Genomic DNA, 15,544 nt, shown 5'->3' on the forward strand with positions numbered 1-15,544 from the left:
ATTTTCTCATTCTCATTTTTAAGTACCGATCCATTACAACCGGGTTACTTTGTCTTTTCCAAACCCAAAACATTAAAAATCTGTAACTTGTCCCTGGAACCAGAAGATGGAGTTGCCCGGTGCTCTGCCTCCCTCCCGAGAACCAGCAGCTCCCTCCAGCATGCTTTGCTGGCACTTGGGCTGCCGCCGCTGCCTCCCCGCACACCGGGGAGAGGAGTGCAAAGGGAAGCTGGAATCTGCAGGAAGCGAGTGGTGAGGACAAACACGGCACTGGAACAGGCCCTTGCACGTGGCAGATAATTTTTTACTATGTTTAGGAGAAATTCAGCCCAGTGAGCGATGCTGGGGAATCTCCAGATCCAGTATCCTCCGTTGAATTAGGAAACTGCAGCGGCAGAGGCTGACTGCCAATAGCAACAATGTATCAGGAACCTGTCGCATGTCAAGAATGGGAATGCAGCACTAGGGTCGAGATTAGGAAAGGCACAGTTCAAAAACCCTGAGTTTTTTGGGGTAAAAGACCCCTTAGGTATACCTTTGGCCCAGAGCACCCATGCTCCCAAGCTGTACTTACACCTGTGTAAGGTAAGAGATGGTGCTACCTACTGCACATACGTTGATTTTAACTCCCATTTTGGCTCTCCCTACATCTCTGGACCTTGCCCAGCAATTAATTCTTCCTCTCTAAATCACATCCAGAACCCACATTTGTACAAGTTCCATTCAACTTGTCTCCATTTTACTTCATAAACCTAAACTCACCTGTACTTGTTCCTCATCCAGCAACTGGAAAGCTCTATGCCCTTCACAACAAAAAACTGGGTAGGATTTTCTTTGCATCTTTGTAAATGTGTGTGGGATTTTTTTGGTTTTGTTACTCTACTTTCCCAGACCACCTGTTAAGGAAAAAGGAAAATATATTTGCCTTCTACTTGAATTTCCCATCTCTGATTCATTAAACTTAAAGAGAGACAGTGCTGCCTCCTGCCTGGCTGTTGTCTCAGGAGGGAGAAGTTTCTTCTTTCACAGCGGCTCCTGCTGTGGACAAACTCACCACTCACAAGAATATTACAGAACTAAGGGCATGCAAAACACTGCCCTTCTGAAGGCAGCACACTTGGCTCATTTTTAGGCTCTGGGTATTGTGAAATGTTTACCTGTGTATTTGATATGTACAAAATCTACCAAGTTCTGCCAGATCCTTCAGACTGGTCTGGCAACTTGAAACTCCTATTATTCTTTCCCCTGACCATAACTGCTCCAGACAAAGGGGTCTCTTATCCTCCTGTGACAGTACTTGAATTCTCGCCCATTTCTTATATCATTGCTATTTTTGAAAAGTATAATTCAAGCATTAAGTAAAGTATCTGTATGTATCACGATAAAGCAAGCAAGGATGCCAAATATGATTGAGAGAAGGATGAAGAAAAGGGGGGAGAAAAATGGTATGAAAAAACCAAGGGGAAAATACCCAGTGTGCTATGGCATCAGAGCTTTCAACATGTCAAATTAATTGTGTGGTTACCCTTGTTTCTCATATTCTTAGCATAGAAAGAAAATTGTTTCAAGTCTTCCTCCCCCTACCCAGTAAGAGGAAAGGCCTTAAACATTTCAGTTTTGGCAGCTTTATTCATAAATCCAATGGCAGCATATGAAATGTAGTTTCTTAAGTCCCCATTCTTGACAGGGGTGGAAAAGACATACTCGGACAAGGAATTGTGCAAAGTTTCATCATATTGCACTCAAACTGCCTTTGTCCAGACCTTTATAGAAGGATTTCTTAGACTAACAGGGACTAATAACTGGGCTCTGAATTTTCTTTACTGGAAAACCTCAAACCAATGTTTTATACAACCTGGGCTATTCTTGTAAGCAATTTAAAAAATTAAAATCATGCACGCACTTAATATTTGAGAAATAAATTGTGTCACCATGGTCAAATAAAAGAAAACCCACTCTTTCTCCAGTATTTTGTTCTCTATAGTTAAGCCGGCCATCTGACACACTTAAATAAAGGTTCCTCTACACAAATATTACTTGACTAACTCCCCAGTGCAGCAGAACTTACCCATCTGTTTGAATATAGAAGGTAATGTATACAAAGAGACATTTCAGCTACTGGAACTCAGGATTTCCTGTCACTACAGTGAATGAGCAACACATTTTTAGCAGTCTCATGCCTGTTCAAGATTTTGAACTTCAGGGACAGCAGCTCAGTTCAGGTACTTGACTTCTGATAGGGAAATGACAAATCATGTTAGTATCTAAACTCTTAACAGACATGAGAAAATTAGGTGTTCACGAGAATTTCATCTTCCTCTGAAGAACAGGGCCGTACTGTACATTGTTACTGATACACAACATCGTCTCACTGCATTTCAGTGCAAGCTGTAGCCTTAACCCTCACGCAGACTCCATCACTCTTAAATGAGGGCCAAGATCTTCATTACTTTCTGACTTTGAGAAATTATTCATTTTATAGCAGAATTACACCTACTGATACAAAAACCCAAACATGATGACTCAGAAATATGAACTTTGTATACACATGCTGCAAATGAAAAGCATAGTGGCTCAAAAGAGCTCACCTAAACCTGAATACTTACTCATTTAAATAATTAAATCTCTACCAAGCAGAGTGTTTCCTTCATGGTAATAGGCCTAATTTAAGTATCTATTGTTTAATTTAAAGACTACCTCTAACTGTGTAACAAGCATTGTTTATTTTAACCTACTGGGACTACAAAAACCAGCTTGCATTAGAGACAAGCTGTCTCTTCTGAACAAGGTGTAACTTTTTAGGTTTAATTCAAGGAATTGCATTGTCAGAAATGTGCACATCAACAGCTACTGATCAAATGCATGGGGATATCAGCTTTGGTTAATAAGTAATCAGCAATTCATTAAAGGTGCAGGCAAAACCCTTCTCACCTTACACTGTCTCTTGGGTTTCCGTTACACATTGAAGACATTTAAGGACTGTATTCAAAAACTCTGGAATGCTCCCTGTTTAGCTGTGCTCACAGCAACAGCACCTCCTAAGAACTTAAACGTCACTTACAGCAGAAGCTGCCCAGGAAGGTGTTCTGAACCAAAACTAGCTTGAGTTTACCAGACCTTGTCACAGCCAGACCTGGGTGGAAAATGAGAAGCACTTAGTCTGAAACTGCAAGAGAATCATGCTTTGGGTTCCTAAAGACATCCAATCAATAGGACAGCACATTTTAGTTGGAGGGTTGAGCAATATTTGCTTCTATACAGCAGACAGGCAACAGAAAAACAGATTCTAAACTACCCATTACTAGCAGCCTCAAAACACATTAATTTATGCCTTTTGAACTACAAAAGTGTAAGGGGACAGAAATATGAAAACAGACAGTAGCAGTTGTGTAGAGATGATTTTTGGGGGGCAATTATCAGCATTATTATAATATTTGCTATATCCCTGTAAAAGCACTCAGGTTACCTTCCCAGCTAGCCACCAACAGAACGTGTGACTCTCCTGCTGGGACCCATGTAGGTTTTGACATGTAGATAAAACTATGAAACAGACATGCATGCTTTTCAGGCAGTTCAAATTTGTTTTATTACAATTTTTTAACTGTTAGTATTTTCATATCTGGACATCTTGAAAGGAATTTTAGATTTACAACTTCAAAAGACATTACAGAATTATGTAAGCCCCGATGACAACTACTCTACTGCACTGTATACAACTTGGTTGCCTCCCTTCCATATCCCACTCTACACAGCTTCAAACAAATGAAAATTTGAGACTGGTGTTCATATTCAAGCTGCAGGAAAGCTCAGTATATGGAGAAAGAATAAGTGATAATTTGCATTCAACTATTTCAGGAATCAAGACGAGAATACACAGAACTATACATTTTATCATTTTATTAGGAATAATTCCAAGTGGGTTATGAAGAAACGAATCCATTGAGTTTGATGAATTTTCCAAAATTTCCTTAGGAAGATATGTTCACCAACAAACAGTAAAACTTCAGCAGAACTATTATACACTGGGCAAAAATAGTCAGGCTGATACCAAAAAGCAACATGCAACATAAAAAAAGATACAATATAAAGGAAGACAATCTGCTGAATATTAAAAACAACCTCAACATGAGCTCTTCGCAACCAGCACAGAACTATTCTACCCATCAAATCCAATTCACACAAAGGCAAGTTGGGCTGACAGAACCCAAGGATTAATAAAATGTTCCTCAGTGCAGTAGATTTGTATAGTGTTTTAGAGCATTTCCTTGGCTTGGAACAAGCAGTATTAGGAAATCTTTTTGGCAAGGGAGAGAAATAAATACATACGGAATGCTACATTTTTAAATCAGCAGACTGTCTGAGGAATGAAACAGGGAATCAGTAAACTAACAGTAGCAGGGAGAAAAAAATTAAAACATTAATTTATTGGGGCTCGAAGAGTATTCAAAACAGATCTTAAAGATGTCACAATAACTATATTCAGGCATTTAGGCTAACAAGGGGAATAAAATCAGAAGATACACTTTTTCCAAGTTAAGGAGATTTTTACCCAAGCATATTGCTACCTTTGCAACATGTAGCTCGGTAAACAATAAATTGGCAATGAAACAAGTTGAAACGCTGCAAAATCCTGCCCAAATATCAGTTCCAGATACTGTAATAACCAAGATGCAAACTAATTTTGTTGTAACAAGCCTAGACCACTTATATCAAACATGTCCCGGGTGAAAGAGTCATCCAGTTGGAATTAGCGTTTTGAGAGTTCATTTGACAGCCAGTCAAGTCCCTCATACAGACCAGTTCCTTGCGTAGCACAGGTAGCCTGGACATACCACTGTTAATGCAGAAACACAAAAATTCCATTTAAATACTGACAAAATGCAAGCTCTTTAGTGTTGTTATAATTGTGTGTTATACCAGTGTTCTTTAAATCCTGTTTTGTACATTAAGTAGAGTCAAGACTGAACAAATGGTATGTTTAGAAATTTTGAGAAGTACATGTAGTGTAGAGGAGGGTCAGACATTATCCAGAAATTCAAGTGCTGGCCTAGTAAATGCTACAACATAGCTTAAGGCATCAAGAAACAAATACAGAACTTGTATTTGGTTTACATGCTGAAAACTACTTCTTGTCTCTGAAAGACTGCTCTTTAGGAAGTGAACATGGAATTATCTACATGAATGGACCTGTGAAACAACTTCTATGGTCAGGATCTTAGTACGTCAACACAGACACTCAGATTACAAAAGGTGGAATGGTTCATGTGAAGCAAATCTGGGTATCTAAAGCTTGAGCAGATGAAATCTAATGTTTTAGAAGCTATGTAATTTCCTCCTGGAGGAGGGAATGCAGAATGCATTTGTTCTCCCAGAATACTGAGAAAACTGGAAAGCTCATCACATACTTTGTGAAATGCTGGATGTCTGCATTTCAATGACAGACTGGAGTGTTTGTATGTTTTCAGAAAAGGGTGAGAAATGAAACACCTCTAACAGCTATATGCCCTGGATTATACTTCTAAACCACTTATTTTGAACAAGGACCTGAATTATGCATTATGAAGTTTAACAGCAGGTGTGCGCATCTTTCTACAGAAAGAGATGAAAACTATTCTTTCCCTTAGAGGACCTTTACTTTTATGATATATAACAGAGGGAGAAAAGAATTCAGCAGTCAGAAAGTTGAGCACTTACAGTTCTGTTACGCAGAGACTGAAGGCCTAGTTTATCTGTCATTTCACTGATTGCCATGGCATTTGGCAGATCCTGTTTGTTTGCGAACAGAAGCAGCACTGCATCTCGCAGCTCATCCTCCTGAAGCTAACAGAAAAAACACACACGTTATTAAATTGCCTCAGTTAAGTAAGTCAGTTACTTCAACAAACACTAAAAAAATCTAAATACTGATTTTAAGGGTTGCAAACATTTTCATTCTTGCTCCTGAAGTCACTAGTAAGTACTGAGTGTACAACAGAACTCCTGCAATTAAGGAAGTCACCTTTCAATTTAAAAGTTTAAATTTATGGGCACCTTGCTGATGAAATATTCTCTAGCACCAATCTGTTCTTCCAAAATTCTTTTCCTGCTGCATTTCTATCAAGGTTTTATGAATGAAAGGCTCGGACACATTACTGGTTCTCTACAGAGTGGAAATTACAACTTGGTGCACTATGTGACCCAGAATTACCAGCTGAATACAATACACACTGTACAGACTCCCTAAAACTGTAAAATCCTAAATCTCTTAAGGAACCTGACAAACATTCAAAAATAAAACAAGTCAGTCTAACAATTATACCTCAGAAGATATTGATATTTACCATTTTCTGCAGCTCTTCTGCTGCTTCCTGGATTCTCTCTCTGTCATTGCTGTCTACCACAAAAATGAGGCCCTGTAAAAAGTTATGCAGATTTGAAAAAAACGATGTAAATGTGCAGCACTCTTCTTAAACCACCAAAATACTCATATTGAATATTGTGATTGCTCACCTAAGAAAGGGGACAAATTTAACGGAAAGTTCTGTTTAAACAATGCATGATGTGTGTCTGAACAACTACCTAAGTCTCAACTTCAAAATAAAGTTGGGGGGAAAAATGCAGCAAAATCACATTAACTCTTCCCCCTCCCCTTTCACTCACTGTATTGAAAATCACAAGTGTTTCACCATCTCATATTTAACTGAAAAAACCCACACCCTAATGCCTGAATTTGTTTTAAAAAGTTTGTATCAAACAGTACTTCTAATAGCATCTCTCTTATTCAAGTGTTCTTCTTGCACAAATCACTCTTAACCTTTCAGTCTGAAAACCTTGCTTTTATCACTCTCTTCAAGGAAAGACAAGTATCTTTTAGAAGTATTTAGTTACAGGACAGTAATAAGGAACTGAAATTAAGTATTACTCTATTCACAACAATCTGGTGGTGCAAGGTCCCTTTTGTCAGTCCAGACCTCTGTATTTTTCTGCACCAATCATATGCATCATGCTGCACACAAATATCATGGAAACAATTCTATATTCAACACAAAAAAAACCACTCCAGCAAACTCCAGAAGTTTTCTGATACTAATAAGCAACTTTCCTCACTACTTGTAAACCAAAGGTATCACATTTATGTCCCAAAAACTAATGATAGTCACATCATTGTGAAGCTAGCACTTTTCAATCGACTGGTAACAAGATCTTTTACCATATTGTAGATGCTCAGCTTACTGAAAACACTGATTTAGCACAGGAAAAGCCATATATTTTAAGAGTTCCTCACAACAAACCATTTGCTCTGGTACATTACAGAACATTGGTAGATCCTAAAGGACTTGATCATTGAGAGGCTACACTCACAACTAGGTCTGAAGCCTTCAGGGGAACAAATTCGCTTCAACTAGAATAAAATCTAGGTACCCTCAGAAGTTGCAGGAAGTAGTGCAGAGCCTTTCTGAAAGAAAGAAATCAACTTCCCACATGTACTCTGCAAAACACAATGAGGCTTTACAAAGTAGGTCTTTAACTATTGCCACCTGAGTACTCTTACCTGTGTGTTTTGGAAATAATGCCTCCAAAGAGGTCTAATTTTATCTTGACCACCAACATCCCAAACTGTGAAACAAATGTTTTTATATTCTACCGTCTCCACATTAAAACCTAAAAATGAAGGAGTTCAGTAATTAGAAATAGTTAATTCTAGGGTTCAAACATAATTCAAACCATGTTAAAGATAGATACTTCCTAAGGTACACTTCTCCCAAATATATATAAAATGGCTTATCAATACTGAACTGGTAAATCAGGAAGAAAACTGATTGAAGGGGGAAAACCACAAATCACTTAAATCCAAGTCCAAGTGGCTGAGCAAATCTTTCAGCCACAAACCGTGAGGCTCACGGTGTTTGGGGGAAGTGGTGGTACTGATCTGGTTCCTATCCTCCTGAGCATCTGCCACTGGCCACTGTCAGTAGCTGGATTCTGGTCTGGATGTCTCTTTGGTCTGACACAGTTATGCTATGGCAGTACCAGACAGTTATATTTGTCTTCATTCTTATTCTAACCACAAAGACAGCAAATCCCTGCACTCTTCAGAGGCCTGTCAGGTTTAGAATAACAAGAATAAAGATATAAAAACTGGTGATCTTACCAATAGTGGGAATTGTGGTGACAATTTCTCCTAGTTTCAGTTTATAAAGAATGGTTGTCTTACCAGCAGCGTCCAAACCAACTAGAAGGAAGAGAAAACTTGCTTTAGTTCACAAACTGAACTACAACCTGCTAATTTAAAAGCATGTCATTTTATATGCAGAGTATCAGGGTTTTTTTACTGAGAACAGCTTTTTAAACACTCTTAACTCACTGCTGATAAACTACTGTATGTTTTTCTCCATCTCCCCTACCCAGCACCGAGAGAGAACAAGTCATGAAGAAAACAAGCTCAGTAAGATGCTTCCATTCACAACCTACAGGCTCACAAGTTTCAAGTAATCTTCCTTAGTATTTGTGTTAATTAAGCTTTATCATTCACGTTGAAAGCTTCTTCTGTGTAAAGATTTTTAAAGCCTAGCAACAATCTACAAGCAGCACACAATTTCTAACGGATCGCACATTTGCTACTTCACTAAGCTGGGGAAGGCCTCCCTTACTCAACCTCTGGCAAAGCTCAGCTTCACAGGCACACGTGGACCAATGCAAGCCGGCACTATACATGAAAGACACTTCTTGTCCCTTATTCCAGCTTCTCCTCCCTTTGCTAAAATATTTCTTTGGCACTGAAAAAAACCACAAACATCAGGCAGCTCTCAACATCCCTCCATATATACCACAAGGGCTGTGGTATTCTTCAGAACATCATTTCCATAAAGTGAGATCCACTAGGATGCTTCCATCAGGAGTCTCCTCTAAATGACTGTTGGTCATTACAGAAGACCTTCTGCACTTAAATGTGCTGTTCTGTTTCTAAAACAAAACTTAAGCTTGCTGTTTTTCAATGTCAGCTATGTCGCAAATACGGGACACTTCAGAAATAAAACAAAACAAAGCCTAAACGACATGTTTTAAACATTATCACCATATGTGTGTTTTATCACATTATCACTGCAAGCACACACTGTAGTTTTCTAAAACTGTTTGTGAAACTGCTTATTGTTAAGCATTTTAGAACACATAAATGTAACCCAAAATAGAATTCTTTAAATTAGAACCTAATACCTAGCACACAAGCACCTCCATAAACAGCAGGTACTAAACACGACAGCACAAATTGTCTCTTTTGTCAGTAACATTCGCCCAAACAAAAATACCTCCCATCAAAAGAATTAATTAACGCTTTTGCAAGAAACCAAATGCTATCCTCATTTTATAAGGATAACACACATTCTTAAGCATTCCGAGTTAACTTCCTACTTTGCAACTGCAATATATTAAGCTTTAAGTGGTTTGGTGACTTGCCTGTTAATAATACAACTGTTTCCTTAGCATTGCAAAAAAAAGGGGATTCAAAATTACCTGCTCATTCAGAATGAAGTCAAACTCTTGAAAAACCTCCTTTTTCTCAAGACACAAACTGCTGTTGCAGCAAACAAATTAAAAAAACCCTATCTATAATTGTCCTATATTCTAATAGTGTGCACAGGATTAAACATACCAATGCAGTTTCTCTGGTAATGTCACTGCATATTAAAAAAAAAAAAAAAAAAAAAAAAAAAAAAAAAAAAAAAAAAAAAAAAAAAAAGTTGTTTTAATTCTTAATGTCATGATAGCATGAAAGAAAGGGGGTGGGGTGGAAATCTACCATCAGAACCAAAGCTCCTTGACTCTCAAAATGCTCCAAATTAAATGTAAGGGGTTTGAGTTTGCTATTGTTTAGGTGTTGGTCTCCTTCAGAACCACACACAAACATGAACAAAAAAAGTCATGGTGCAGCAGAAATTACACAAGAACTTCCAAGTCATGAAACTTGTAAATGCCACAATTTTCCCCACACCAGTTAAGTGTCAGGTCACCTTACAAAACCCTCTAAGTCAACTTCAGAACCCTCAAATACTCCACCTATGCTGAAAACCAATGTTTTTAACAGCACAATGCTTGAAGCCCAACACTATTTTCACACAGCTCAAACTCAAGCAAGCACTTGTAGGACATGCAGACCTCCATAAGTACATATAATGCCTGTACATGATATGATAGGGTTTTTTTTTTTCCCAGTAAATTAACAATAAGATAATTTAGTGAACCAATTAGTTACAACTACTACTCAGAACTCTTCTCTTATTGCTCCCCACCAAAAAAAATTACTCTATCATCAATAACAAACACTAACAAGACCTGTTAAAATTACCAATATAAGATGCTATTGTCTACACAAACTGCTCGAGTGTACTTGAGGTTTATACTAACAACACAGATAAAGACAACGCAAAAAGCTAATCTCATTCCAAAGAATGTACACAGAGTATCAAGATCCATTTGAAGACATGACTCAGACTTAAGAAATTAGAAAGTAGTCAAGAATTTTAAACTACTTGGTATATTATGAAAATATTGCCCCGCTTACCCACTCTACGCTTGTGCACCTCAGTGGTGCTGGTAGAAGGCTACAGTGCCTATGTAAGCACAAAGCCCAGACTTTGCTAAAATCCACTCTTACCCACAACTCTTGATTAAGCTGTTGGACTTTGCACCAAGGCAGGCTGAGTTACAGGGTTATGGGTACATGTTTTCTTCTTCTGACTTCACACCTGAGGCAGAAGCTTAACTGAGGGAAGGACCTTATGCATATCCCTGTGACCCTATTTGCAGAAACCTCCTCTTTTGGCCAAACTGCATATGTTATGAAGTCTAAAGAAGCAAGTCATGAAAAGCATAGCCTCCATTCATATTTCTTACTCCAATTTGTAATTTACCACCCTTAAAAAAATTCAGAGCACTAAATCACATTTAATCTTTTGAGCTGGTAGGAGGTGTAACTACTGCTTTTAGTAATCCAAGAATAAATACATTTACATTTGAACTGGAACAATAAATGTAAACCTATGAGCTACTGCCACAACATAAAGTTTACCAAGACTAAAAGTCACATCTTAAATCCCCAAACAAAGTGAATTCCCAATTCTATGTTTTCACTGATTCTACTGCCTGACTGACCATTGTCAAGACCAAGGTGTAAGAGACTTGATGAAAGGTATAACATTAAGAAATTGTACTGCAAAGCACCAAGATTACAGTAAAGTACAACTGGGAAATGCAGACCTGTACTTGCAACCATTCACCTTTAAACTGAATCAAACATCCTCTTCCTCTAGCTGGAGAAAAAAATACCTACAATGCTTTCAGGCACTGCTAAAATCACTGTGGTTCTTAGCCCTTTACTCCTCTTAAAAAGTGTTTTATTCACAGCCTGTCAGTTGTTTTTCTAAATCTCAAGCTTCTAGCTCACTTGTCCCTAGGTACATCATCCCTGACCACATCACATCCTTCATTAACCAACTTCCTACTCTGATCACTGGTGGCTGAATATCAAGCTGCCACTCTTAGCACAGAACTTCATAAAAACTACAGAAAGCCAACAGCATGCAAACCAACAGTTGTCCAAAACAACACCTGCCCAAATAAAAAAACAGCTAAATTATTATGATCTGTTGCAGTGACACAATTTCCCAAGAATTTGACATTTTCCACCCAATGTATTTAATAATACCTTTGTATTCGAAGCTCCTGAGTAGTTACTTTATCAGTTAACACTTGCACAACTACACCACGACAGAAAACACTAAATTACAATACTGAAAGGTGCACAATGAATGGGTATGGTTTTTTCCAAGGACAAAAACCATCAGTGAAGAGATTCACAGATGGGTACATGTAGGGTTAGGACTCAGTGTTTCTACTCTTAATACCCCAGTTGCTGAATCTGACTTTCAGACATTCAGCCCTACCCCACAGTCCTTTCTTTTCCCTCGTGTTATGCCTATTTATAAAGAAAATGCGTGAATCTTCTTTACGTGCATTTCTTCCGAATAGTAATTTAATATTTTTGAAAAATACTTACTTATACTAGTGTATTAAAAAAAAAAAAAACAAAGTGTCAGTAACAGTGTAACATTAAATATCCACTTAATATCATAAATGGAATTTGAGAATATAAAAAATAAGTGAGTGCTGTTGGTAATGGTCCCCGATGACAAATACTCAAATTCTGCAAAACTCAATGACACAAAGTCTGTTTTAGGAGCTAAATTAATGCTAATTTATCTTCAAGTCTGCAGAAACAGAAGAAAGCTGTGAAAAGGAAGTTAGAATTATAAATTAATTGCCTGTTGATATCAACTCACATAATATTTTTCCCCTAAGTACTTTACCCCATAAATATATTTTTAATTGGTGTTCTAAATATGGAAACTTAAATGACTGGCCTCATACAGCCCCATTTTCAAACCATACATTGAACATTATAACCTTGAGGAAAAGTTTTAACTCTATCCCAGTATTCACCCAGACGTCTCTCCTCAAAGTGCTGGTATATGATGTAGAATACTATGAAGAGATTAGTTTTAGTGTTACAGTTATACACAAATTATGTCATATTCAGTATAACATTCTGCTTCTAAACATCCAGTTTATGCCCTGTGACAGACTCTCACCACAATACACCCCAAGTTCTACTCTCCTACACTACCTAACAAATACAGTGCTGTCCTGTGCCCTGATCCAGCCCTGCATTTTAATACAAGGCCTTAAAATAAGAAAAATAAGAAACACAAAAATAAAATTATTTGAAACAACTGCTAGAAAATGCACCTTCCAAAGCCATCTCTAACCTAAATTCAACCTCATTTCCTACCAATGAAGAGCCTTGCAAACGGTTTAGATCTGCATGACATCACTTTCCTGTTTTCAGTACTTTGCAAAAGGTAACAGAACTACAAATACCACAGACTCGGTGTCACCCTGCATCCTACAGCCAAGCTCACTTGAAGACTTGACTTCATTCATTAAGAGTCATACGAAGAGTCTGGCTGTTAGGGAGACAACCTAATCACCTCTTTGAAACCAACACATGTACTAAGTTGTCTTGAAGACTAAAATTACTTGGATTATTTTGAAATGGATGAGAGTCTCTAATTTCAAACAGTTAAGACACAATAAAAATTACTGGGTATGCAATAACAAACCTTACCATCACAAAATATACGGAGAACCTGAAAGATTATAATTTTAAAAAGCTGCACTACTGCGTCTGCTGTGCATATCCAGGCAGCACTAAGGATGGGTGTGTGCCAGGAAGTTTCACGGTTAGATCCTACTCCCCTTGCTGGCTATATCCACATGAGCACTTCATTTAGTTCCTTAGGACAAGCTACTTCAGTCAACGGCCATGAACCAAATTCCATTCACCTTGGTAACAGAATGTGACAAAAAATTAGAGGCCAAGAACTGTTTGTACATAAAGCTTGCAGGGGTGGGTAGGTGGGTGGAAGAAGGCAGGGAAGAACTCGAAGCGGAGGAGGAAATACCAATGCAGTATGTGCTGGCTTTGACCTTTTGAACTATAATCTGAAAGTGAGAATCTTCAAGAGCCACTGGCTTCAACTCCCAAACAGCCCGTATCAAGGGAACAGATAATTTCAAAAGAAATTGATATTAAAAATAAATCATTATCGGGAGAAACAGAAAGACTAAGCAAGCACTGCAAGAACTGCCTAGAGGGTTTTATCGGTTTGTACACGAGGCACAAAACTAATGCCCACGGAGGCTGCACCGAAACGCCCTTTCACGGGAGTCAGGATACAGACGCTACAGCTCCCTACAGCTGCCGAAAATCGGCCATTATACGGCAGTTCTTACGCCCCTGGTGTTGCACACACCAGGCTTTGTCACATCCAGCTCGCGGAGCCGCAGTGCCGGGGCAGGAGGGCACGGCCGGGGCTCGGGGCTCGCTCGGCCCCTAGCCCGGGGACAGCGGCCCTGCCCGGCCGCAATTCCATCTTTGTTCCGCGCGCGGCCCGGCGCAGCTGCGGGAACGGGGCTCGGCCTCGCCGGGACCAGCGGGACCGGGGAGCGGCGGGCGAGGCAGGGAGGGGAACGGGCACACGGCGGGAGAAGAAGGGCCAATACAGCCCGATCCTCACCCCCTCCCCTCCGCGCCGCTCTCCCAACGCCCCCCCCCAGCCCATGGGACGGGCGCAGCGCGGTGTCCGCGCCCCGCAGTCCCGGACAGGGCGAGTCCCCCGCCGTGACCCGCGGCCTCCCCTCCCCCTCCGGCGGGACTCGGCCGCGCGGCCCCAGCCGGTCCGGGCTCTGCGGTGGCCCTCACCCATGAGGATGCGCATCTGCTTCTTGCCGAAGAGGCGCGAGAAAAGCGAGGAGATGGTGAGGCCCATGGCGGCTCCGGCGGCGCTGGGCGGCGGCGGGGGAGCGCTGAGGGAAGGAGGGCAGGAGGGAGCGCGGCCCGGCCGGTGTGCGCGCACGGATCTCTCCGCGCGCGAGGCGAGCCCGGCAGCGGCGGCGGGTGCTCTGTGACCGGGGACCTCGCTCGGTCTCTGCCACGTCACGCTCGCCGCGGCCGCCCCGGCTCCAACGCGGACACGATCACGTCACGCTCGCCACATCCCCCGGCCGCGGCACCGCCCTCCGCCACCCGGCCGCGGCGCGGCGGGGACTACGGCTCCCAGCACGCGCTGCGCAGCTCTGCGCCCCGCGCTCATTTGCCATGGCCGCGAGGCACGACGGGGGATGTAGGCGGGCGCGGCCGCTAGCCCCGCGCAGCTTCCGGGTCGCGCGGGGCACGCCGGTTGCGGCGGGAGCCGCCCTGGCCGCGGGGAAAGGTGGCGGCCCCGGTAACGCTTCGCTCGCAGCCGCCGGGCGGGGCGACGGCAACAGGTTCCGCTCCCAGCAGGCAGGGAGAGACTGGTGAAACCAATCCTCGGAGAGGCCCCAAAAGCACCCCAATAGCGACAAGGACATTTAATAAAGAAAAAACCAAAACCACTCCCTCTCCTCCCCCCCAACTCTAAAAACCAAACCGAAACAAGCCAACAAAAGGCAGCGCTGTGACATATCACTATACTGTTATTAATTGTATATATATATCCACTACTACAGTAATTATTAGGCATCCCGGTCACAGCAGGAGCCCGCCCCGACCCTCCCAGCGGCCCCGAGCTGCAGGACAGGAGCGTGGCACCAAACCACTGCCGGTTCACCGGGCACGCAGCGCCAGACACAGGGACGTAAGAGCAGAGTAAAACTGACCAGGCTCGGGTCAACGTTCTGCTAAACAGAAGGTATTTACTTATCCTTCACTAAAGAAAAACATCGTTAGTGATCTTTATTACGATAGTCCTGAACAAGATCCTAACATCCGGCTACTAAGCCAGACAATTGAGGCTGTTCTTCTCACAGGATCATAAAATGGTTTGGGTTGGAAGGGTTGCATCATCTTATTCCACCCCCCTGCCATAGACAAGGACCTTCTACTAGACTAGGTATTCAATGCCCTGTCCAACCCCACCTTGAACACTTCCAGGGATGAGGCATCCACAACTGCTCTTAGGTATCA

At 41.2% G+C, this 15,544-nt stretch overlaps 2 protein-coding genes across 23 annotated transcripts in view; one reads left to right on the top strand and one right to left on the bottom strand.

Annotated features, from left to right (window-relative positions):
• SLMAP (sarcolemma associated protein) overlaps window positions 1–15,544 on the top strand; it is a 455,854-nt gene that overhangs the window by 317,020 nt on the left and 123,290 nt on the right. The window lies entirely within an intron of this gene.
• Window positions 3,883–14,587, bottom strand: ARF4 (ADP ribosylation factor 4). The gene is made up of 6 exons (XM_068201894.1): window positions 14,300–14,587; window positions 8,132–8,212; window positions 7,532–7,641; window positions 6,321–6,392; window positions 5,695–5,820; window positions 3,883–4,834 (listed from the first exon to the last, which is right to left on the bottom strand). Exons 1-6 carry the CDS (start codon window positions 14,364–14,366, stop codon window positions 4,748–4,750), a joined length of 543 nt encoding a protein of 180 aa, XP_068057995.1. The 5' UTR covers window positions 14,367–14,587; the 3' UTR covers window positions 3,883–4,747.

Source organism: Anomalospiza imberbis, chromosome 11, assembly GCF_031753505.1.
Source record: "Anomalospiza imberbis isolate Cuckoo-Finch-1a 21T00152 chromosome 11, ASM3175350v1, whole genome shotgun sequence".
NCBI lineage: Eukaryota > Metazoa > Chordata > Aves > Passeriformes > Viduidae > Anomalospiza > Anomalospiza imberbis.